A 25,181-nucleotide genomic window follows, 5' to 3' on the forward strand; every position below is an offset into this window, starting at 1 on the left:
TTTTTTTCTGGTTTTTATTTTTTGTTTTTCTGTTAGAGACTTTCCTGTTATATCTGGTCACCAGTGGAGTGGTGTCTGCACACGATGGAGAGTACGGGCTTATAGGAGAATGAGAGCCTTGAGCAGGTGTATGGGGCCTGTCAACGCTGTGCTGGCCACAGGGCCTCCAGGGAGGCTGCCAGTCGCACACTCTGAGGATAATATCTTTTGGTTGTGCCTTTTGTGTGGTCAGATTATCTAGAGCTGCTCTGCCTCCTACCCGGAGGAGAAGGGTCTAGCTGCCAGCGGCATGAGTGTCTCATGGGGAAGAGGACTTGAGTTCCTGGGATTTGGCTTGTGCATGGCTGCTCTTACCCCGGTGTTTTGTTTTGTTTTTGAGACGGAGTCTTAGTCTGGCATGATCTCAGCATGAAACTTCCAACTCCCTGGTTCAAGTGATTCTCTTGCATCAGCCTCCCAAGTAGCTGGGATTACAGGCACACACCACCACGCCCACCATATTGGCCAGGATGGTCTCAAACCCCTAACCTCGTGATCCACCTGCCCTGGCCTCCCAAAGTGCTGGGATTACAGGCGTGAGCCATTGCGCCCAGTCTCTTACCCCGTTTTTGGTGGAGAACTCACGTCTTCCACTGTGTCAGCAGTCTTGCTGCAGTTCAGAGACCTTCTGATTTACATTTTTCCAGAAAGCATGTCTTTATAGAGTTCTGCAGAAGTCTGAGGAGCTTGGAAGGAGCTTGCGGAATGAGATGGCAATCCAAGTCTTCCCAGATGGCTCTACCCTCGTACCCTGCAGGGAATCCCACTCCTCCTTCCAGACTGGGAGCATAGCCAGAGCCTTTGGAGGACTCTGGAGTGGAAATCTGTGGCGGTTCTGGCTTTCCTACTGTTCACTTGTAATTGTGCTTTCTCACAAGTGCCAACCACTAATCAGCCTGATTTCCAGCTTCCAGAATTCTGTTGCTGTTGTCTGCTCTCCTATTTTCACCTGGGAAGTGAGGCCTTTTTTTTTTAATTATGGTAAAATATGCAAAACATAAAATGTGCCATTTTAGCCATTTTTAGGTACACAGTTTAGTGGCAGTAAGTACATTCACATTGTATGTATTTGTTTTTTAGTAATAAATACAAATAAAAGATGATTGGATGTGACTATAGTGGAATTTTAGAGGTGTGATTAGGAGGCATGGTGTAGTCTTCTGTTGAAACAGGAGTGGTAGGATTTGTTTACCACCTCCTAGGAAAGCAGTTGGATAGTTGGTTGACATAAAAGTACATATTATCTTTTTTTAATAATTGTAGCTTTATAGAAGTTTCCGTTGGAATCCCCAGGCCTGGCATTCAAGGCTCTCCAGGGATCTGGCCTACCCACCCGTGTCCTCCAGCCGTCTGTCGCGCCTCCTACTGCCCACTCACTGTTTCTGGCATAAGATGCAATCTCCAGCCCCCATGCCTTTGCCATGCAGGGTGTTTTGGAGTGAATTGCCCCTCCTGTCTGTCTCTCTGCCGCCTTCCTCATCTTTCCATCTTCCTGTCCCACGTCACAGCCTCCCATCCCAGGCCTGTGCTCATTCCTCCTTGGTTTTCGCCCATGACCTGGTACATACCTCTGAATTGTTACCTTGAGTTTCCCATACTGCCTGGCTCTCTTTAGATATCTGTTTCTGTGCTGAGTTTTCTCAGTGCCTGGCAGTTAGTTAAATGTCTTTATTCTTTTTTGTAGGATATCCGACACGAAGCCAGTGACTTCCCATGTAGAGTGGCCAAGCTTCCTAAGAACAAAAACCGAAATAGGTACAGAGATGTCAGTCCCTGTAAGTATCCACGTGGCTGGTACCAGTCCTGCTCTTCCTTTGCCGCAGGCCCTTTTAGTCAAGACTCCTTTCGCCTTGGGGTTTAGTATAATAAGAAATCGATAGCAGCAGAGGTTTATGACTTGATTGTTTCCTATAGTAAAGGTATTAGAGACTTATAGTAATGGCTCATTTTTCCACCATTATAGAGGGGTAAGGTTTCAGTTTCTGGAAAATTTAGTGAAGTTCAAAGCATTTCTTTTTTAGCTTAACTATTTTTGTGATGAATCATTTTCCTCCCAGCTGAAGCAGAGTATAGCAGGCATGATAAAACCTTTTCTGGATGACTCAGCAACAGCGTCATTAGAACCCAAGTACTGTGCTCAGGCATTCAGGGGTGGGCACTGTTGTCCCCTGCACTGAATATGCACGGCAGCTCTGCTTGGAGTCCCCACCACCTCCACCCCCGCCAACTTCGTTTGTCATTTTTTCCCCCCTTTCCTGCCCTTAGTTCTTCCTAGGATTGTCACACTTCTGCTGCCTGTGGCAGCCCTGTCTGCCTTCTGAGTGATTGGCTGTCAATCTGCCGGTGGCTGAAAAGTAAATAACATATTAGAATTTGCATAAAGTAGGGAAAACTGGAGCCGAGTACAGGACTTGAACTGCACCATCTCCTCTAGGCCACAGAGGCCTATTTGACTCCCCTCCAGGTCTTCAGACACTGTCAGTCAGTGAGGGTTCATAGCTGCCGGCGTCTCTGTGGTAGTACACTCTGCCAGGGATGCAGAAGATTCACCAGTCGTTCCTCCAGTGGACACATCCTGCATCCCGTGTGCTCGTGGCTGTGAGTGGTGGTTGGCATTGTTCTCTGCCAGAAGGGTTAGCAGTGCATCCTGACCTGACTTACATGGCACCCCTAAGGAGGGGTGTAAAAATGGACCTGGACTTGGTGTAGAATGTAGTGCCTCTTGGCCTGCCACCGTGGTTCCCTGCCTAGTTTTGTGTTAGCTCTGCCACTTAGAGCTGAGTGGCAAATTGTTCTCTCTCATGGGAGTGCATGAAGATGAAATGAAGCAACGTAAGCCGCTAAGCCCCACGCCCAGTACCTCACGCAGACGTAAGTGCTCAGTAAATGTCCGTGGTGGGGATGGTTGTCGCCGGCATCTGCAGTGCACTTCTAGATCATCAGGTGACATGATTGGCGCCAACACATTATACTCTTGATTTCACACATCTCAGCTGAGGCGCCTCATTGATGTTTTTTTTAAAAACAAAAACAAAAAATCTTGGTGGTTCTGTTGGGAAGTGCTGGCCAGAAACCACCAGACCACTGACAGGTCTGACACGTGAGAACGTGAGAGAAACATCACTGTCCACTCTTGCACGTGGTGCCAGGATACCCTGGGTCTCCAGCTTTTGCTCTACTTGCTCTACTTAGGGAATAATCTTGTCTTTAATATTCCTTTGCTACATTTTTTTAACATTTCTTATCCAAATGGTTTTATAAATCAGTTTTGCAGAGAGAAAAATCAGTATTTATTCTTCCAGGGGCTGGTCCGAGTGCAGTGGTGTTTATAGCTACTTGATCATAACCAGTTACAGATTTCTTTGTTCCTTCTTCATGTCCACTGCTTCACCTGACTAGCCTTAAAAAAAAAAAGTTCTTCCAAGGAAACAGTTCTCCAACTTTTCACTCCCAGTCTCACTCCTCAAATCTTCCTCCCCTCCTCCTATCCTCCAGTAGAAACAGTCATTTGCTGTGAAGGTTATGGGGGAGAATGAGTCAAGGTAGAAGCTGACTTCCTGCCCAGCTCACGGTGGTGGTGACTGTAGCCGGCAGTTATGGGCACTTGCTGAACAAGGCTTTGCATACACCTCAGCTCATTGACTCTTCCTTCAACCCTCTTGTCACCTACCATTTAGCAAGTGAAAAAAACCAAGGCTCTGAGATCAGTTGATTGCCCAGAGTCACTCAGTGACGTTTGAACCCACTCACATAACCCACCAATACCATTATGTAATTATTTTTTAGATCTTTTATCTCTGTTCACTTAAAAATTATCCTAGTATCTCTATTTGTCCTAAGCCTCCATAATGAGAAATAGTATTCCAGGTGATAGCTAGTTTTTAAAAGCATCTCTCTTTGGAATCCTTCTTTAGAACAAAAAGCCCCAGACCACTTATTCCCAATCACATCTCCTTTCCCTTTTGGTCCCAGGGAGAAGATGCTATTTACGGGTGGTCACCTGAGTTTATTGTCCCTTGTGCTGTGCCAGAAATAAAAGTACCCATCTGCTCTTATTAGCTCCACTAATAGGATAAGGAAAGTGGCCCTCAGGGAGCTACTGCTTTTGTGACAAACAAATGATAAGAGAAAAAAAGTGCCTCTGTGTTTTCAGGGATCTGGGGCAGAACTTCCAGATGAAAGTTTATTTCTAAAAACTAAAAGGGATATTTTATATACTTTCAGTGTTTGGGATTCAGAGTTTTTTCCAGTTAAATTCTCTTTCAAATGTCTTTGTGATATGCTTTGAATTTTTAAAGTTTAGAATCACTGAAGTTCATTATACTTAAACTTAAAAAAACAAAACCTTGTATACAGGTCAAGGTGTGACTTCGTGCTGCTGTGTACGTAGGTCATTTAATCTTCAACCCATTGGACAGAGGTTAGGTTGAAGTTTGATCTTAAAGCCTACCTACTATAGCTCATTGTACCAGAAACAACTGTAGGGACTAGGTGGATTTTGATCCCTTTTAAAGATTGAAGCCACCATATTTTTGCCCTATAAAAGTTTATGTCAGCTCATGCCTGTAATCCCAGCACTTTGGGAGGCTGAGGCAAGTGGATCACTTGAGGCCAGGAGTTTGAGACCAGCCTGGCCAACATAGTGAAACTCTGTCTCTACTAAAAATATAAAAATTAGGTGGGCCGGGTGACCCGCATCTGTAATCCCAGCTACTCAGGCAGCTGAGGCAAGAGAATCACTTGAACCTGGGAGGTGGAGGCTGCATTGAACTGAGAACATGCCACTGCACTCCAGCCTGGGCAACAGAGCGAGACTCCATCTCAAAAAAAAAAAAAAAAAAAACGCATCAGAGAACAGATCCTTTGATGCCCCTCTCTGCCCTGGAAGGTTTTGAGGGAGAGTGATGAGTATCACCAGCTATGACCTAAGAGCAGATTTCCCAAATAGGACATGATCTCTGTTTTAATAGGCTTCCCGCTACTGCTACATAGCATGAAGTTTCAAACACTTCAGAAAACCTTTTCTGAAAATCCCAGTCACCCCAAACTCATGACTAATCTCAACTAAAACAGGGCTTTAGCCAGTGTGAATGCCCCTCATGCCACCAACTCACCTTTGCTTTTCTGGAGGGCGTGCACCTGCATGTACACATTCTGCTTTTCTGAGATTAACCTCTGAGTTCTGGTTTGCCTTTCAGTTGACCATAGTCGGATTAAACTACATCAAGAAGATAACGACTATATCAATGCTAGTTTGATAAAAATGGAAGAAGCCCAAAGGAGTTACATTCTTACCCAGGTAAGAAGATTGTCTGAATTTTTTTTTAATGTGAAGAGTTTGAGAGTGTTGTTATCCACACCTCAAATAAAATCTGCCACATCCTTTAGAAGGTCAGGTTTTCAGCAAACCAAAAAGCAACAGGGAAGTGGGGGGAAATCTTCCTTCAAAGGTTCAGTTTGGTTGTAACACTAATCTTTTTGGGGATGCATAAGATGACATTTCTAGGAATGAGAGCTTATAGAAAACAACATTCAAATGCCAGAGTCGCCTGTGGTCTGTTGGCAGAGGCAGCAGAGCTGTGGCTGGAGGAGAGTCTGTACCTGTGTTACTCCCAGAAGTATTTGTCTCAGAGCGTCAAGCACTTGTGATGGCAAATCTAAGAGCGTTAGCAGTAGAGCAGGAATCTCTGTCCAGAGCCATTCAGAATAGCTCAACATGATCATTCTTTCACCCAGAAAAACGGCATCATTAGATCATGTGAACAAGCATGAAAAATCACTTAAAATTTCTTCTGGCTTTTGGCATCTTTATGGAAACAAAATCTTGAAAGTGGTTTAATAATTGAGCCTCTTGTAAAATACTCAGTGACATGTGACCAAAGAGTATCTGAGAAAGAGGATAAAGGAGTTCCTTTTCAATTAATTTTCTTAAGTCTTAACTTGTTACCTATAAGTTGGTCAAAAAAGACTGGGTTTCTTGTTTCGTTTTGTTTTTCATCATAATTTTTGTTTTCTCGTTCCATGTCAGCTGATCAGTCTCATATAGCTTTAGGCTATAGGATGACCTTGAACATCATAATTTTGCTGTAAATTTGGAAATTAAAATTCTGAGGAAGCCAGAATGCCCTGTGAAGAAAGTCTGCTTTGAGCCAGGAGCTAGGTCAGGGTGCATTCAGCTGAGGCCTTTCTTCACTGCCTTTTTGTCCTGTCCCAGTTCCTTCCCCTTTATGACCAAAATCAGCCCAGATGCCGCCAGTCATCTTGGATGTACAGCATTAGCCCAGCTGTGTTCAGTCTTGTGGGGCCATTGAGTAAGTTCTTGGTGCATGAATACAGGGCAGATCTTACCAGGCTCTGAGCCCCTGGTCCTCGCAGCACCTCTGGGGCATTTAAGGGAGGCTGATTGTGGAGGGGTTTAATAAGGAGGGAGATGCCTAGGGATGAGGTTAAGGCAAAAGTGACTTTTTGAGGTCTTCACTTTTTGGAAAAGTCAAATTTCCTATCTCCTGATTTCAGCCATTCAACTCTGTTGTGGAGTCAGGAAGCCCTTTAAATACCTGGTACAGGGTATATCATGCCAAGTGTTGCATTGGAAATGACCATGGACACTTGCGCTGCTGTCCTGCCTCCCCACATCCTAGCGTTCCTTGTGACATAGGAAGCTCTGTTTGGTTTGTGAGGTGGCCCTGGGGATGTCGAAAAGCTGTTTACACAGTTTCCCTTTGCCATGGGGATTTACTATAGGAGTCAAGGCAGCCTGACCCCAAAGCATCACCCCTGGACACTATGAATGAAACATTTCCCTAGCACCCAAACCAGGAACACCCTTCCCATTTTTTTCAATGTTGTTCATTATGTAATAATACAAGTCTGTCTTCTCATTTTGTAAAAGTCAGAGGTATAGAAGAGCAGAGAATAACATCCAGGGGCCCTCCTTCACCTCCCCCATGCAGTGTCAGCTAAGGGTGGTGTGTGTCCTTGCAGATCTTACAAGATTGTGACCCTTCACAGGTAAGGGAGGGCACCGAGGGAATAGTGGAGAGCTGCAGTGTCTTCATGCCAGGGCAGAGAGTGCAAGGCCCAGGAGGCCAGCCAGGTGCCACAGGATTTTTGGCTGCCAGGAGCTGTTTTTCTGTTTGCTGGGGAGGGAGGAGTTAAATGTGATCTGCTTTTTTGCCTTCGGCACAGGGAGTGCTGACTTTTCTTCTTGTTCAGGCAGTAAGTTCAAGATGAGCTCAGGAAAGAAAGGAAGAGGACACTGAGGGTAGCCCGGTTGAGCCAAGTGGGATGGGACTTAAAGGGAGAAGACTGAAAGAAGAAGCAGCTTATGGGCCGGGCAAGGTGGTCCACGCCTATAATCGAAGCACTTTGGGAGGCCAAGGCAGGTGGATCACTTGAGGTCAGGAGTTCAAGGCCAGCCTGGCCAACATGGTAAAACCCCGTCTCTACTAAAATTATAAAAATGATCTGGGTGTGGTTGTGGGTGCCTGTAGTCCTAGCTACTCAGGAGGCTGAGACAGGACAATTGCCGGAACCCAGGAGGCAGAGGTTGCAGTGAGCCAGGATTGTACCACTGCACTCCAGCCTGGGTGACAGAGTGAGACTCCGTCTCAAAAAAAAAACAAAACAAAAAAAAACAAAGAGGGGGGTGGGGGGGCTTAAATGAAAACAGGTGAGAATGGAACCTGTGAAAAGAAGTGGTGCTGGAGAAGCACATGACAAGTTCTGATGTGGAGGTGATAGATGAGGTCTCTTCCAGGCACTGCTAATAATTGAGACAAACTCAAGGCATTTGTACCCTGTGTCCAGTAAACATCTGTGCCCGTTGCCAGGTGAGTTGGAGTGAGATGGGCTAGCTGCTCAGCAGGTACCCTCGTGCCACAGTGACTCTGTTCCCCCCTTGGGCTGCCTGAATGACCATTTATGTTCTGACATCTCCTAAGTTCATTGGTCCAAGGATGGAGGCTGTCTGCCATCAGGATCATCATGGCTAACGGTAGAAACAGTTGCTGACGTTTCAGTGGGTGTTTACTGCATTCTAGGGACTGTGCTAAGTACTTTATATAAATGAATGTACTTCATTGTCAGCTCTATGAATAGGTGCTATTATTAGTCAAGTAAGCGATGGGGAGACTGAGGCAGGGAGAGATGAAGTGACTTGCCCAAGGTCACAAGGTGATGTGATTGGAGCTGGGACTGAAACCAAGAGAAGTGTCGTGGTTGGTCACGCCCCCTCACTGCCTCTCGCCTGCACCAAGGAGTTTTGTCCCATAGCCCAAGGACCTTGGAGATGAATCTCAGTGGCGACTTTAGCCAGCCTGCCTGAGCCAGAAAGCAGAATCCGGCATTTTTCTGTCCTTGGTTGGCCAGCTCTGAACTGAGATGCAGAAATGGCCTTTTGATGCCTGGTAGAAATTGAACTGCAGTTATTGACCACCAGGCCAGAAGAAGTAGGTCCCTGTCCCAGCCTCAGCCACCACTCTGCCTAAGCTGTGAGGACTGAGGGCGCTATCGTTAGCTGACTACAGAAAGTGAGCACCTGCCGTAGATGTTAATGTTGCATGTCACATGCTGTGTTACTGTGTCTTTGTAGGGTCCTTTGCCTAACACGTGTGGGCACTTTTGGGAGATGGTGTGGGAGCAGAAGAGCAGGGGTGTCGTCATGCTTAACAGAGTGATGGAGAAAGGCTCGGTAAGTCTCAGATTCGTTTGCTGTTCATGTGACCATGCGTACCACTCCATACAGTTACCATTCTCATCCAGATATTCAATTTTTTTCTTGCTTTTCTACTTCCTTTACATACTATCGTTTTTATTGAAAAATATTAAAACAGCAGCATATAAATGCAGGTTGGTTGTCAATAAGTTAATGAAGTGAGTGATAGGGAGGGTGCAGAATTGCACTGGCCTCTTTGGCCACTCCCTCTGCATGTGTGATGTGTGCTGCCCCTCTACTTGTGCTGTCTGCGCACCTCTTGTTGCAGTGTGGACTTGTGTGTGGAGTCATGGAGACCTGCTTTTATCTTGAAAAGCAAGTTCTTAGTGCATCTTCATGGTGTCTGATATTCTGGCTGGTGAGAGTGTGGCTTCTGTGGAGCTACCTCTGTGGAGCTTTGGGAGCAGCTCACTCTAGAGGAGATTTGCCTGCGTTCAATACCCAAACGCCTGGCCCTGCCACTCCTCTCCTGAGTGAGCACTGGCTTCACAATGTGTGTCATTCTAAGTTCTTGCAACTTTTCAAACACCCCTTGGGCTAGTGTGTGGCTGCACGGTGTCCGTTTGTGCAGGCCACCACTCCTGCATCTGTGTCGATGTGTCTAGTCACCTCTCCTTATTGACTCGTTCCCCTCGGTTCATTTCGTACCATGCTTCCAGAATGAGCTTTCTCAAATCCGAGTCTCACCACAGTTCTTCCCAGCTGAAAACCCTGTTCAGTTCCCTTTGCCTCAGGATAATCCATGATGTGGCTTACAGAACCCTCTGGGTCTGGCTCTGGGCCCCTGGACACAGACCTCTTACCACTCTTGGAACTTTAGCCAGGACAAACTTTTCTGGTTTTAGTTTCGTACCATGTTCTCTGGGCTATAGAGTCCCAGTGCCCACGCTCATCCCAATTCCAGGTACCCCTGGATGGCTGCCCTCAGCTCCCCATCTGGCTGTACTCTCCCCTGCCCTCCTCACTCTGTTGGGATAGCTGAGGATAGCCGATGTCTGGACAGCCATTCTCCTGTATAGACCATCTGTGTAGACTGTCCTGTGTAGATTTTATATATTGACTGTCCTGTGTAGACTGTCTTAAGTAGATTGGTTGTGTAGACTGTTCTTGCAACTGTTGGCACAGGCCAACATTGAGCAGGGCCACAGGCTCCTCGGCCTCCCTGCCCTTGCTGCTCCCCAGCACTGCCATCCCTGCACGGGGTCCAGGAGGAGGTGAGCTGAGGATTGTGGAGACCAATAGGAGTGTGGGCCCAGGAGCAGGGGTGTCCCTAGGCCTTGCCAGGTCCAGGCTCAGCTGGGACATCACTCTCACAGCTGTCCTGGTTGCCTCCAGTCACAGAAGAATGTGAGGGCTCCAGAGAGGCCACCCTTCCAAAGAAAGCACAGTTATGGCCCTAGAGTGTAACAAATCCAAGTGTTAAGAAGCAACACATCAAAGGAAACTTCAGCAGCGAGCACTTGAAGCATTAACCGCAAAGCCTCTCCTCTCCACCACACACAAAGAAATGGCTTAGTTACTCCTATGAAGTATACCTCATAGGACAGCACATGTTTAGAATCATAGAGGTTTGCTTTGTTTTGGGGTTGGGTTTTTTCTTTTTCTTTTTTTTTTCCGCCTTTGCCTAATGAAAGTATTTATTTGCCCAACAGTAACAGATAGGGAGCTTGCCTGAGTGTTCCATTGATGATATAATGTATCATGTTTTAGAAAATAATTTTTTCAGTGAAAGGTGGTTTTTAAACTTTTTCTTCTTTCCTTAGTAGCATGATTAGTAAAATGTGAAGTTACAAATGTGAAGCAAACCCCCACCCTTCACCACTTGTCAGCAATTTTGAATTAAAGAAAGGAAGCATTAGGTTCTCACAGCACACTGTGAAGGAAGGGAAGCCTGGCGGCCTGTGGGAGCATTCAGCACAGCGCCATCTGCAGGCTTCCGACCCTCAGCACCACTGATTCTTGGGCCAGATCATTTCTCTGCTAGTGATGGGGTGGGGAGTGGCTTGCTGGGCTTTGTAGGATGCTTAGCAGCATCTCTGGCCTCTACCCACCAGATGCCAGTAGCACCCCCTCCCCAGATGTGGCAATCAGATGTGTTTCTGTCTAGACTCCAGACTTTGTCCAGTGTCCCCTGGTAGGCCAAATTGCCCCTGGTTGAGAACCATTGCTCTAGATGGTATTGAGGGTTGGAAATATTAAATCAAGACATTTATTCAGAAATTGCCAGATACAGTAGCACTTGCTTTTCTGTTTCTTTGTTGCTGAATGTTTGGCTGACCCTCTTTGCTGTGAGCACCAGGTTTGCTTTAGCAGTGGTTGTCACATTACAGCAAGGAGCAATGCCCAGTGCTGTAGGTACATGTTCGAGTGGTGTCCAGTGTTGCAGTTACATGTTCGAGCCTCACCAGGCCCTGTGCTTCGCTGTCTCCCACCCAAGGCTGACCATAAGTGGCCCAAAGATCCACTGTGACAACCTTTCCCTTTGGGTTACTGTGGTGGCATCAGAAACATAGCTGGTTGGCTTTGCTATAGTTACTGTGATAACTGGCCAGCAGTCCCTGCTTTCCTTTATAAGTATCCCATTCCACTTGAGGGTTACTTGGGCATACAAATTGGCATGAAAAGCAATGTATGGTTTGAGATTCTTAAAGTTTCTTTGGGGTCAACATTTTCAATTCTGTATCCGCATTATCCCTCCCAGAGGGCTGGCTGGGAAAAATCATGAGAAGTTACAGTATCTTATTTGCTCAGCTAATCTAATTATAAAGCTTGTGGTAAAATCAGCTTTGGGGGAGTTTTCATTGAATGCATACTTGTTTTCTGATTTCCTTCCTTCACCAAGTGGTGTAGGATGCTCGCTCTTACTTTTGGCAAACATGCCTATTATCTTTTGGGTCCCTGGGCTTCCTGGAAGCCAGTTATGCAGAAGGTGATTGTGTGTGTTAGACTGGGGTCATCCAGATGGCCAGAGTTGTCACTAGTTCAATTCAAGGATTGACTTTAGACATGTCAGTGTAGGCTGTGCATGGCGTAAGGGCTGGGATTGTTGTTTAGCTGGGGGAAGTAAGAAAGACGAGTTTAATTGGCCATTGCAGAATAATATCACCTGTATCTCCCTCCTGAAATCATCGGTAAGCTGCTGTTTGCTTTCATGCACAAGACATTGCATTTTGTATCGCACGGTCCATAAAATTCATTTTTCTCTCTTTAGTTCTCTGTGTTAATAATTTCTGGTGAAACCAAGTTACCTGCCACACACAGGGTCGCTATAGATGTCTGTCATGGATTTTCCTAACATCGCCTGCCCACTTGTTTGGAAAGGCCTCAAGGACTCTAACATCTGTCTTCATGGTGGAAACAGCCATGAGCAATGCCAGCATGTTGGCACCGCCATGTTCCTCTGGTGCCAGCCCAAGATATGACTCAATTTGAGGCCTGGTGAAGGACTGTGTTCTAATAAAAATCAGTCTACTTTTCATGGCAGTATAATCAATGTAATAGGGTAACTGGAAGTAGTGATCTTGTCCCTTTTAAAACAAAAATTTCTATTGGAAATGACAGAGCATAGCTTGTTGCTATAGACACCTAAGAGTCCTTAAAAATATATATATATATTGGGTGATTGACACTTAGTTGCGTTCCAGATTCCTAAGTTGTAGATTTCCAAAGTGTTAGTCTTTACCCAGATTACAGAGGGTTATTAGGCATCGGGTTTGGTTTTAAAAGTGGTGCTTGCTTTCTGGAGGTGAGATTTAAGATTCATCTACCCTGCTCATGAGATGAGGAATGGTGGCCTCTTCCTCCTGCATTTCTGTTCTTTGCTACCTTCTCTGTCTGCTCACTGTGTGGAATGCCCACCCCAGCATAGTTGGTGTGGAACCTATCACATCAGTCTCGTTTCTGTGGTCTGGAGGCATTATAAGATCTAGTTGTTAGAAGTCTGGGAGTAATTCATCTTTTCACGTTCTTCTAAGTTCCTGCTTTCAGCTGCCACACTCACTCTGGCTAAGTGGGGGTCTTGCCATATAATTAGCTCCTTCATGCAGAGTGGCAGAATTGCTTCAATGGTGTCAGATTGTCCCCATTCAAAGGTTTGCTTTTGGCAACCCATAGCTGATCCAGGGAGGTCACATGGGTGAAACTAGCTAAGACTTCAGACAAGCCCATGTCCAGACTCTTGAGAAAGCTCTGTTGGCTCCCTGTTAAGTTTGATGCCATGCTGGCATCACAACCTACTGTTTTCTAATTTGTTTCTCTCACATTTTGCTTTGGATTTGTCTTTTGGGCAGCTTCCAGCTTCAGTAGAGCTGGACCAGTGGACATTTGGGTTCTGTATTCACCCTCCTCAAGTGCTTCCTGGCTCCTCATTGCCCCCAGATGATGCCACAGGTCCCTGGGCCTGCTGCCAGTCAGCTGTGATCTGGGCCTCTGCTGCCCCTTCTCCAGCTGCTCTTTTCAGCCTGGCTTATTTGCAGTCACTGCCTGGGGAATCCTAGTCACCCTTTGAAACCGGCCTCTTGCACAGAGCTTTCTCTGATCTCCCTTTCCTGTAACCTTGGCTGACCTGAAACATTTCCCTCTTCGGAATTCCTGCTGCGTGTCCATAGCATTTCCCCCTCAACCCTCTCCCGCAGTCCACCTTGTCACTGCTGGGCACAGGAGCCTCTCCTGACAGACAGCTGGCCCTGAAGCAGCTCCCTTCACCCACACCATCCCTTGCCCCAGAGGAGGTATCGAGTGGGTCAGTGCACGAGACCTGCAAGTGTCATTTGCCAAAGAGCTGTTGACACATGCTGACAGTTCTTTTGCTGAAAATCATGAGGGCTTTGACTTTCCCTCTGTCTAGGCACATGGTCAGGCTAATCAGTCAGCGCTGCCCCTGCTGACCTACCATTTTGTCCACAGCAGTTATCCACGAGCAGAAATGGTCGTGTAACTGAGGCAGAAACTTACTTCAAGTAAAATGTCACTAAATTCGAGTCATTTTTTGTCTTGACCCTAAATGAAACCAACTTTTCATAAATTTGCTTTGTTTAAAGACAAATTTAATGAGCTGCATTTAAATTGAGACTATCAAGTAGTTTCTGAGATTATCAAAATAGAACATCAGAAGTATTTTTCTGAGTGAACTAAACCAAACAAGAATGAAAGGGCAACTCCTGGGGAGCCTCTCCAAGCCTTCTGAAAGTTAATCTGCATCTGGTGACAACCTTTCAGCCTCTCCAAACGGCCTCACCTGCCGTCTCTCCTGCTTTTATTTTTAATTGACTGTGAGTTTTCTGTGCAGAGTAAGGCACCTACATTCTATGCCAGCAGCCCTGATCAGGTCCTGGGTAATGTTTGAAATGGCTACGTAAAGGAGTTTTGAAGGCTTTTGTACAGGCTGGCTTCAGCTTGTCAATGGTGAGAAAGGGTCAGAGCTCTGCAGGACCCCGTTGCCGTGTTTGACCGGAGAGCTGATGGGTTTGGAAGTCTGAGCCCTATCCGCACAACTGGCCCCTGTCAGCACTTCCATCTCCCCATGAGGCAGGCATCTGTGCTGACCATGACTTCCCCATTCAGAGAACCCCAGGCCTTTGGGTTACCATGAAGCTTGTGGAATGTGCTCCAAGTCTCCTGCCATAGGAGAATGGTTGCTCACACTAATTCATTGTTGTTTGTTCCCCTAGTTAAAATGTGCACAGTACTGGCCACAAAAAGAAGAAAAAGAAATGATCTTTGAAGACACAAATTTGAAATTAACATTGATTTCTGAAGATATCAAGTCATATTATACAGTTCGACAGCTAGAATTGGAGAACCTTACAGTAAGTGTGGCACACCCTTCAGCACTGCAGCTTCCTTTTCCCCCTTGGGTGATATTACCTAATGCCAGTGTTCCTGGCACTTGTATACCCTGAGCAAGATGTGGTTTTGGCACTGTGGTGAGTGGGACTTACTTGTGTACCTACCAAGTGCCCCATAGTGCCCGGGAGGGTGGAGGCCACAGTGCTCTTTCTGACCTTTATCAGCAGTTCTTAGGGAAAGAGTTTCTTACCCGGAAGACTAGTTCCTGCTTGTGCAGCTGCAGAAGGACTGAAGCAGCAGCTTGCAAGTCCCAGCAAAACATGCTGTCTTCTTGGTGGTCCTCAGTCTTTGAGTCTGAAGGGAGAGAAGAAGGGGTCTCGGGCTCACTCTGGTTTCTTAGCTAGCGGAAGTTTTCTGGGCCAGGGTCTTGGGTTTATTGTTGTAGGAAGAGTTTATAACACCAGCTACTTGCTTGGTAAAAGTTGGTATCAGCACATGGCAAGGCATTGTGGTAAGCAGCACCACCACCAAAGGCTCTGCTCCTGGAGCTTCAGAATCATTCCCTGGGAGCTGGAACTTGGAGGAGTTCATGTCATTGCAGGGAACAGTGGAGGGAGCGCAAGGCAGCCCCTGGGGCACCAGTGAAAGGTGACCAGCCACCAGCCTCTGGAAGCTAGCTAGGGTCGAATCCTGACCCCACCTTATCAGCCCATCAGCTTGGGGCAAGGGACATCACTTCTCACCGTGTCTTGGTCTCCTCTTCTGTCACACTCAGGTTTTGCGAGGGCTCTGGGAGGTCCTGCATGGAAAGGGTTAGCAGTTACCATGGGTGTGTAGCATAGGCTTTGTCTGACGGGAAGGTGGAGCCATGGGGAGACCATGTGGAGTGGGGCTCCAGGGCTGTGTCGCAGGGGAGGGATCTGCTTCTGGGTGACCCCATGTCTCCCTTTCTCAAGCACTGCTTTTTAGTCATTGCGGCTCCTGTCGTTCAGTTACTAGTTGTAGGCCGAGTGCAGTGGCTCACATCTTTAATCGCAGCACTTGGGGAGGCTGAGGCCAGGAGGATCACTTGAGGCCAGGGATTCAAGACCAGCCTGGTGAGACCCCTGTCTCTACAAAAAAAAAAAGCAATTATCCAGACAACAAGGCGCTCTCCTGTAGCCCCAGCTACTCAGGAGGCTGATGGCAGGAGGATTGCTTGCGCCTAGGAGTTCAAGGCTGCAGTGAGCTATGCTTGTATCACTGCACTCCAGCCTGGGTGGCAGGGCAAGACCCTGTCTCCAAAAAAAAAAAAAAAATAGTAGAAGTAAGATCTAGAATTTAGCACAGGTTACCAGGAAGTAGAGAAGAGGTTTGGGCTGCCTGGCTCCTGAGGATGGCAGCAGTGCAGCTGCTGAGAGTGCTTTCTGCCCTCTGGTGGTGATGGCACCAGAGCCACAAGCCCTGCCATAGCCCTGGCAGGGCAGAGGGTCTCTGAGTACAGTGGATGGAGGCACTTCCTGGAGGATTCTCAGGAGTATCATGGGCAGCGTGTTGGAATGTGCTGTAGGATTTATGCAGTAGACTTTAAAAAGAATGCTTTTTAGCCTTTGCAAGCCTGACATTGAGAGTGACTTCTGGTAAACTCCTGCTTGTTGAGGGAAACTGAATTTAAAGAGAGCGTAAGAGCTGTGTGCCTTTTTCTTGGCAGAGTGAATACAGCCAGCTCCGAGGTTTTGGTGTTAGGATGTTTGCTCCAACAGACTTTGTTTTTAAAAGGCTTTTCTCAGCCATGGCTGGCTGTTCTAGCACAACGCTGGAATGAATTCCTTGTGAAAGAGGTGGGCAGGTGTGAGGGAGGGTGTCAGCGGGTGGTAACCCACACCTAGGAGGATTAAAAGAAAACTTGCTTTTGGCATGCTTGCTTCTTACTCAGTTTTAAAATACATTTTAAGTGCCTTTCTTCTTCCCCACCTGCCCCCACCCCCCAAATAGAAGTATTTCTTTTTCTTTAATGTCATTAAGGTTATTGGATATGATTTTCTAGAGAGGGAAGAATGATGATATTACTTAGTGTGATTCTAGCAGTTATCCTAACGCATGCAGATTTCTCCTTGTCCTGTGTAAGATACTGTATTTAATATTGAATAGATATTAAGTATTATTTACTGGTGTATTTAATGGCTGGGGCGGGGTTAATTATGTTTACTGTGTTGCATGTTCTCATCCCAACAGAGTCGGGGAAATCCTAGTAACTATACCATGAGCTATGTGAGGGTGAGGTGGTATCTTTGCCCCCGCCTCCCTGGCACAGTAACTGGCACATGGTTGGCATACGTGGGCATTCATCAAGTGAAGGAAGGCATGGTAAGCAGGTCTCTGGCCTGAATCCTTCTGCTGTCAGCTGCTCTCCAGGTGGCCCTGGCACCAGGCCACAGGGAAGCCCTCCAGGCTGGTGCGGTTCCTGTCTGTGGCTGCCTTCCTGGGCCTGTGTCAGGGGACTTTCACTTCTGGAGCCCTTTCCCTCTCAGGGCCTTGCTTACCAGGTGACTGGTTCCCATTTCCTGTGAGCTCTTAGGTCATTGAAGATCTTTCGCACTCCCCTCCTGTGAGGGCTGCCTTTTCATCACAACTGCTGGAAGCCTCAAGGAAGAAGCAAAGCTGGAAACAGACTCCATGCCATTGTTTTTGTTCCTCTGGGGCAGACCCAGCCAGGGGAAGAGACTCTGGGGCAAGGGCTGGGGTCCTCCTTTCAAAAGTGTCTGTAGCAGCCTCTGAGCGTGGACTCTTGCCTCCAAGCGTCCGCCTGCTCATCAGAAAAATGGGAGTACCAGCCTGGATCGGTTGCTGGGAGACACAGCGCCAGCGCACAGGACACGCTTGGTTCATGGACCAATGTCATTCGCGTTGACTGCCCCTTCAGCTGGGTGTTGAGCCACACTCTTTGGAGACCAAGTCTTTTACTTTCTCCTCTAAAGTGACAATCCTCGGAAACCTCCAGATCATCTTAAAGACCCATCTGAAAGTTGCCCAGAGCCAGTGCCCCACCTGCTGTTCCTTGTTCACTCTTTCACGGGAGGCCTTGCAGGGCTTTATGACAAGATTTTTATGGGAGGCTGCACAGCATCACTGTGACTCGTGAGACGGAGAGAAACCAGTTGTAACCATGTAGACAGTGGAAGTGACGGGGACATCAGAGAAAAGAGGTGGGGGGACTTCTCCTAAGGGAGGTGAAGTCTAAGCAGTGCACCCTGAGGGTTCAGCCTCAAGCCCAGGGCCTGGCCCCAGGGCATGGTGTTTGTTGACTGGGTGCGTGGACCCTGAAAGAAAGTCTGAAAATTAATGTTCCTCTTAGAGGTCGATGAGTGGAAGGTGACTGTGTGAACTTGGAACTAGTGATTTCTGTACAAATGATTCTCTGAGAACATCATGAGAATTTTTCTCTTTCAGACTCAAGAAACTCGAGAGATCTTACATTTCCACTATACCACATGGCCTGACTTTGGAGTCCCCGAATCGCCAGCCTCATTCTTGAACTTTCTTTTCAAAGTCCGAGAGTCGGGGTCACTCAGCCCGGAGCACGGCCCCGTGGTGGTGCACTGCAGTGCAGGCATCGGCAGGTCTGGGACCTTCTGTCTGGCTGATACCTGCCTCTTGCTGGTAAGGAGGCCCTCGTGGGCGCCCCAGGGAATTCCTCAACCTGCTCTGCCTTGATGTTTTTCCCACGTAGAAACGAGCACTCCTCTTCTGAAATAAAGAGAGTCTCTGTGTTAGTCCGTTTTTGCGTCATTATAAAGGAGTACCTGAGACTCGGTAATTTATAAAGAAAAAAGGTTAACCAGTTCATGGTTCTGCAGGCGGTAGAAGCATGGCACCAGCATCTGCTTGGCTTCTAAGGAGGCCTCAGGGAGCTTCCAGTCTTGTTGGAAGGTGAAGGGGAGCAGGAGTAAGAGACGGGGGAGGTCCCAGACTCTTTAACAACCAGATCTCTGCAAACACATTATGTCAGGGAGGGTACCAAGCCTTTCATGAGGGACCCGCCCCCTGGCCCAGACACCTGCCACCCAGCCCCACCTCCAGCACTGGGGATCCCATTTCAGCATGAGGTTGGTAGGGGACAGACATCCTAATGTGTTAGTCACATTGCCCTTGAGAATGGGACCTGGCTGACTTGTCTCCTCTCTGGCTTTCAGATGGACAAAAGGAAAGACCCTTCTTCCGTTGATATCAAGAAAGTGCTGTTAGAAATGAGGAAGTTTCGGATGGGGCTGATCCAGACGGCAGACCAGCTGCGCTTCTCCTACCTGGCTGTGATTGAAGGGGCCAAATTCATCATGGGAGACTCTTCCGTGCAGGTCAGCATTGCTTTTCTTTGAATCCAGGTGTGACCGTTCTAACTTTTTTGTCCTTGAAGGAGGCTGTCAGTTTAACAGTTCAAACGCCATCTGGTGTAGCTGCCCTTCATGTTTAAAATAGCTAGAGTTGTCAGAACGTTCGCCACATTCCACTTTGTGCGTTTGAAGTGCTCACATACAGAGCATCGATAGGAGAGATTTTATTTTCAAAAGATTTCATCTTCCCAGTATATGGCTGCAGCCTGAGAAGCCGAGAACCCCTCGCCAAGCCATCACCTCCGCTCACGTGAAGGGATTTCCTGACAAAACAGCGAGCACCAACACTAATAGGACTTCCTCTTGCTGCTCTTTCAAGGATCAGTGGAAGGAGCTTTCCCATGAGGACGTGGAGCCCCCACCCGAGCACGTCCCACCACCTCCCCGGCCACCGAAACGAATCCTGGAGCCACACAATGGGAAATGCAGGGAGTTCTTCCCAAACCACCAATGGGTGAAGGATGAGACCGGGGAGGATAAAGCCTGCCCTGTCAAGGAAGAAACAGGAAGCCCCTTAAATGCCACACCCTACAGCATGGAAAGGTAATATGATTGGGTCCCAGCTTGCTGGGGTAAGGGAAAATGACCTTCTGTTCTAGAATCACACGCTGGTGCTGAAACCCTGTGGACGAGGCCTCCTGTTGGCAGGCAGCGTTTCCAGATCCCTGGGGAACGGGGCGCCGGGGGCTGCAGCCATTCCAGTCCTGGCTGCGGGAGGCCGAGGCACTTGAACGACTTCTGCGAGCTTCTAGCGCCACCTTGTGGTGCTTGTTGGAATGAGTGGCTTAGTGCCACCAAGTAGCATTTTTCTGTCCCCCGACAGTGCCCTCCCCCAGGCTTCCGGCCAGCCCTGAAACGTGATGCCCAAGCTTGATCATGTACTTTCAGTCCCCACAGTGGTCCTTTGGGGAATGTAACCTTTTTTATGTGGTCTTGATTAAATTCCCATTTTACTTCCTTGCAGTTTGACAACTGTTATTGAGTACCTATTGATATGTGTGGAGCACTGAGTTAACTAGCACATGTCCACATGTCCCCATGTCCCCTGGTCTGTGTTCTAGACCATCTTTTTGGAAAAGAGGCAGACCCAAAGCCTATTTTGGTGGGGGCCTGTGGACAGTGATGTAATAGCGTGTGTGCTGTGGTGGTCAGCGAAGGCTGCTTGCAGGAGGTGGCCGTGCCTGGAAAGCTTGCAGAACGAGTAGGGTTAAAGTTCCAGCTGGAGATGTCACTGCTGGCCATGCCTTGGTCCCTGCTTTTTCGAGGGAAGTTTTTTGTTTTTTGGTTGTTTTTTTTTTTGGAGACGGAGTTTCGCTCTTGTTGCAGGGAGTTCTTTCCAAACCACCAGTGGGTGAAGGATAAGACTGGGGAGGATAAAGGCTGCCCTGTCAAGGAAGAAACAAGGAAGATCTCAGCTCCCCGCAACCTCCGCCTCCCGGGTTCAGGCAATTCTCCTGCCTCAGCCTCCCGAGTAGCTGGGACTACAGGCATGCGCCACCATGCCCAGCTAATTTTTGTATTTTTAGTAGAGACGGGGTTTCACCATATTGACCAGAGTGGTCTCAATCTCTTGACCTTGTGATCCACCCTCCTCGGCCTCCCAAAGTGCTGGGATTACAGGCTTGAGCCACCGCGCCTGGCCTCGAGGGAAGTTTTAAGACATGTCCTTACTCTGACCCAGCAGTTGTATAGGTGGAGAAATGTACCTTGTAGCCATTCTCAAAACAAGCATGTAAAGATATGTGTAGGTAGGTGTGTGTTGTGGCATTGTTGATAGTAGTGAAAAATTAGAGACGAGCCAATGCTGTAACCAGCGATCTGATCAATTATGTTCTCTCTGCGTGTTGGGATGTCCTGTAGCTCCTAAAGAATGAGATCTGGCTGTGTACTGATGTGACCAGACATTGCAAATGCAGCACATGAGAAAGCAAGTCACACAATAGTGTGTACACCAGTGGGGCCTCCAGCTAGATCATCAGTGACCACTCGCCCAGGCACCCGTGCTCCCTGCCCTGGGTGTGGTTGCTCTCTGAAGTACCTGGGGGAGGGGTGACAAGTGGACTGCAGGCTGCTATGGGCCCTGGCCTGGCCCTCCCTCCAAGCAGAGGGGGCTGGCTGGCTGGCAGGGTTAACATCAGCCTACTCTGTCTTCACGTGGCTTGTTTTTTCCTAAAGTTCCTGCCACAGTAGCAGCATCCTTGCCTTTCATTTTCTCCCAAGTGAGTAACCCATCCCTGCCCCTCTGATTCCTCAGCATGAGTCAAGACACTGAAGTTAGAAGTCGTGTCGTGGGGGGAAGTCTTCGAGGTGCCCAGGCTGCCTTCCCAGCCCAAGGAGAGCCATCACCGCCCAAGGAGGAGGAGGACCATGCACTCACTCACTGGAAGCCCTTCCTGGTCAACATGTGCTTGGCTACAGTCCTCATGGCCTGCGCGTACCTGTGCTACAGGGTATGTTTCCACTGACAGACGTGCTGGCAAGGTGCGCATGTGCAGAGAGCACTGGCCGCTAGCCCGATGGTAGGATTCAGTTCTGTGGCGCATCTGAGCCAGTCTCAGAAGAAACAGAGCAAAGGTTTAAAAAGTCTGGAACTGTGGAAGGGCTAACAAGAGAATTAAGGATCGATGCACTGGGGTTTTAAGGAGCCCTCTGGTCCCAAGAATATAAGAGTCTAATCTCAGGGCCTTAACCTATTCAGGAGTAAGTAGAGAAAATGCCAAATATGTCTGTTTCTCTCTCTCTCTTTTTTTTTTTCCTGTTCATTTGTTTTTGAAAAAAAAATAGAGTTACAACACATTGTTGTTTTTAACCTTTATAAAAAGCAGCTTTTTGTTATTTCTGGAAAAAAAAACTCTAGGCACTTATGAAACTTTCTCATACCTTTAGGTGATATAATCAGCTATATAATTTATATTTGATTTCCCAGGGAAGGAATCCCAAACTTTTATGAATGTAAACTCCCTTGGAGAAGAGGGTTAGGATGCTATTGCACTCAGGCCCCTCAGCTGTGTGCACACTGAGCCAGGACAGGGGCTTCGAGCTTTCCCACAGTAAGAACAGCAGCAAAAGGCCATCTAGAAAACAACACCCACCTCTGCTTCTGCTCAGGGTGTCCCTGCTGGGTTTCCATTGTCCTTTCTCCATTGGTCCCTCCTGTGGCAGCCATGTTGCTCATATACCAGCCCTCATCACCCCATCCCCATAAATGGGTTTCCTTCAGGCCTCTGCCTTGGGGTCAGGGTGGCCATCGGCATGCCAACCCACTGTTGATTCAGAGGAGCGGGCTCCACCTCATTGGGAGAAGTGCCATTTCAGCAGAAATCCTCACGGTAGATGTGTGTTGCTGTTAAGTAAGGGGAAGAGAGGACTAGCCTCAGAGCTCTGGCCATGGAAATGACCTCAGACTGTTTCATCGTTTTAAATATTTTACCTCTTTCCAGGTGGCCGAGTACATCAGATGGTTTTGCAAAATGCAAACAATTTTTTCCTTGGGGGTGATTTTTGGGGAGAGGGGGCTACCGTAAAAAGAAAAACCAAAACCCCCTTTGCTCCCTCAGAGGTTGGAGTTGCCGGGGGGTATGGCCGGGGTCATGCATGAGGCGACAGCTCTGTGGGTGCGGGTCTGGGCTCATCTGAACTGTTTGATTTCATTCCAGTTCCTGTTCAACAGCAACACATAGCCTGACCCTCCTCCACTCCACCTCCACCCACTGTCCGCCTCTGCCCGCAGAGCCCACGCCCGACTAGCAGGCATGCCGCGGTAGGTAAGGGCCACTGGACCGCGTAGAGAGCCGGGCCCCTGACGGACGTTGGTTCTGCACTAAAACCCATCTTCCCTGAATGTGTGTCTCACCCCTCATCCTTTTACTTTTTGCCCCTTCCCCTTTGAGTACCAAATCCACAAGCCATTTTTTGAGGAGAGCGAAGGAGAGTACCATGCTGTGGCACAGAGGGAAGGGGCCCGCACCAGTCTCGGGGCTCCCCCCACCCCAGGGCTCCCACCTGGAGCAGCCCAGCGGGTGGCACACCAACAGCCCCCCTTGAATCTGCAGGGAGCAACTCTCCACTCCATATTTATTTAAACAAACTCCCCTAAAGGCGTCCATAGTGCACTAGCATTTTCTTGAACCAATAATGTATTAAAATTTTTTGATGTCAGCCTTGCATCAAGGGCTTTATCAAAAAGTACAATAATCAATCCTCAGGTAGTACTGGGAATGGAAGACTTTGCCATGGGCCTGCTGCATCAGACCAGTACTGGGAAGGAGGACGGTTGTAAGCAGTCGTTATTTAGTGATATTGTGGGTAACGTGAGAAGGTAGAACAATGCTATAATATATAATGAACACGTGGGTATTTAATAAGAAACATGATGTGAGATGACTTAGTCCCGCTTATTCTCCTCCCTGTTACCTGCTAGCTCTAGTTCTCGATCACCACTCCCCCAAGTGTATTAGAATGCATGTACGGTCTTCTTGTGTCCTGATGAAAAATATGTGCTTGAAATGAGAAACTTGGATCTCTGCTTACTCATGTGCCCATGTCCAAGTCTACCCTGCCTGTGCATGACCTGATCATTACATGGCTGTGGTTCCTAAGCCTGTTGCTGAAGTCATTGTCACTCAGCAATAGGGTGCAGTTTTCCAGGAATAGGCATTTGCCGGATTCCTGGCATGACACTCTAGTGACTTCCTGGTGAGGCCCGGCCTGTCCTGGTACAGCAGGGTCTCGCTGTAACTCAGACATTCCAAGGGTATGGAAGCCATATTCACACCTCACGCTCTGGACATGATTGAGGCAAGCAGGGACACCCCCACCCCACCTTTGGGATCAGCCTCCACTATTCCAAGTCAGCACTCTACTTGAGCAGACTGTGATTTGGAAGAGAGGCAACTGCTGGAAACCACACTTCTTAAACAGCCTGGGTGACAGTCCCTTAGGCAGCCTGCCGCCATCTCTGTCTTGGTTCACCTTGCTGAGAGAGGCGCGTCTGCCCCACCCTCGAACCCTGTGGGGGCCCGCTGGTGCTCACAACTCTTCCTGCAAAAGGAACTTAAGACCTCCACATTAAGTGGCTTTTTAACAAGAAAAACACGGCAGCTGTAGCTCCGGAGCTACTCTCTTGCCAGCATTTTCACATTTTGCCTTTCTCATGGTAGAAGCCAGTACAGAGAAATGTGGTGGTAACACTCGAGGCGTCGCCCCGCAGAGCTGTGGTGAGGTGCGGATAAGGCTGAGGTGCCAGGCTGTCAGCATTCTGAGCTGGGCTTGTTGTTTTTAAGTCCTGTATATGTATGTAGTAGTTTGGGTGTGTATATATAGTAGCATTTCAAAATGGACGTACTGGTTAACCGCCTACCCTGGAGAGCGGCTGGGGCTCTCCACCCTGTTACTCGTATGTTAGAGAGGTAGCGAGCTGCTCTGCTATATGCCTTAAGCCAATATTTACTCATCAGGTCATTATTTTTTACAATGGCCGTGGAATAAACCATTTTTACAAAAATAAAAACAAAAAAAAAAGTGAGATGTTTTGGTATAATACCTTTCCAGGTGTGTGTGGATACGTGGCTGCATGACCAGGTGGGCGGGGGGCATGTCTCAGGGTCTTCTGTGACCTCACAGAACTGTCAGACTGTACAGTTTTCCAACTTGCCGTATTCACGATGGGTTTGCCTTTTAGCTGCAACAATAAAATTTTTTTCTAAAGAACATGAATTTGGGGTGCTTCCCATTTTCTTTGCTTTGCTTAATAGACCTAAGCCTGGACGAGTGACTTCTGTTTCTTTCCATCCCTGCTGATGTGAAACAGATGTTGTCAACTGGGGTTAGAGTTTTCCACTTCCCAGAATTAACCTCAGCGTCTGGCGTGGACAGCGCCCTCGGGCTGGAATGCTTTCCTGACTGGGAGCTGATTGACCACCTTAGGCTTCAGCGCGTTTCCTTCCAAAACCCCCACTTGGCATAATTTCACAAACTTATCATCAGTGGTGTTTGAAGAACAGTTTTAAGTTGTAGTCTCAAAACTCTGTCCATTACCCAATTGCCTATAAGAGACAATGGTTAACGCATCTCAGTACATAAAGTCTATTTGATATAGAATTGACTTAGAAATAAGATAGTCTTTCATTTGTGTACAAAATTAAACAGTGTAAATTCCCCAGAAACTTAAACTTTTCGTTTTGAAGTAATTTGGGATTTGCAAAATGTTGCAAAAAGTACAGAGTTCCCCGGTACCCTCCAAGATTCCTCAGCTGTTTCAAACCTGACTG

At 47.7% G+C, this 25,181-nt stretch overlaps 1 protein-coding gene across 2 annotated transcripts in view; it reads left to right on the plus strand.

The window, feature by feature from the left end:
- PTPN1 (protein tyrosine phosphatase non-receptor type 1) overlaps nt 1-24,623 on the plus strand; it is a 78,132-nt gene extending 53,509 nt beyond the window's left edge. Inside the window, exons 2-10 of one of the 2 annotated variants that reach the window (XM_002747667.6) lie at nt 1,724-1,814; nt 5,238-5,338; nt 8,633-8,731; nt 14,425-14,562; nt 17,972-18,181; nt 18,715-18,876; nt 19,232-19,455; nt 21,167-21,362; nt 22,569-24,623. In XM_002747667.6, coding sequence (XP_002747713.1) covers nt 1,724-1,814; nt 5,238-5,338; nt 8,633-8,731; nt 14,425-14,562; nt 17,972-18,181; nt 18,715-18,876; nt 19,232-19,455; nt 21,167-21,362; nt 22,569-22,592 — 1,245 coding nt within the window. In that variant the 3' untranslated portion in view covers nt 22,593-24,623. The remainder of the gene's footprint in view (nt 1-1,723; nt 1,815-5,237; nt 5,339-8,632; nt 8,732-14,424; nt 14,563-17,971; nt 18,182-18,714; nt 18,877-19,231; nt 19,456-21,166; nt 21,363-22,568) is intronic. The other variant, XM_035298916.3, reaches the window with a different exon arrangement.
- Nucleotides 24,624-25,181: the final 558 nt, after the last annotated feature.

The sequence above is a fragment of the Callithrix jacchus genome, chromosome 5, assembly GCF_049354715.1.
Source record: "Callithrix jacchus isolate 240 chromosome 5, calJac240_pri, whole genome shotgun sequence".
Lineage (NCBI taxonomy): Eukaryota > Metazoa > Chordata > Mammalia > Primates > Cebidae > Callithrix > Callithrix jacchus.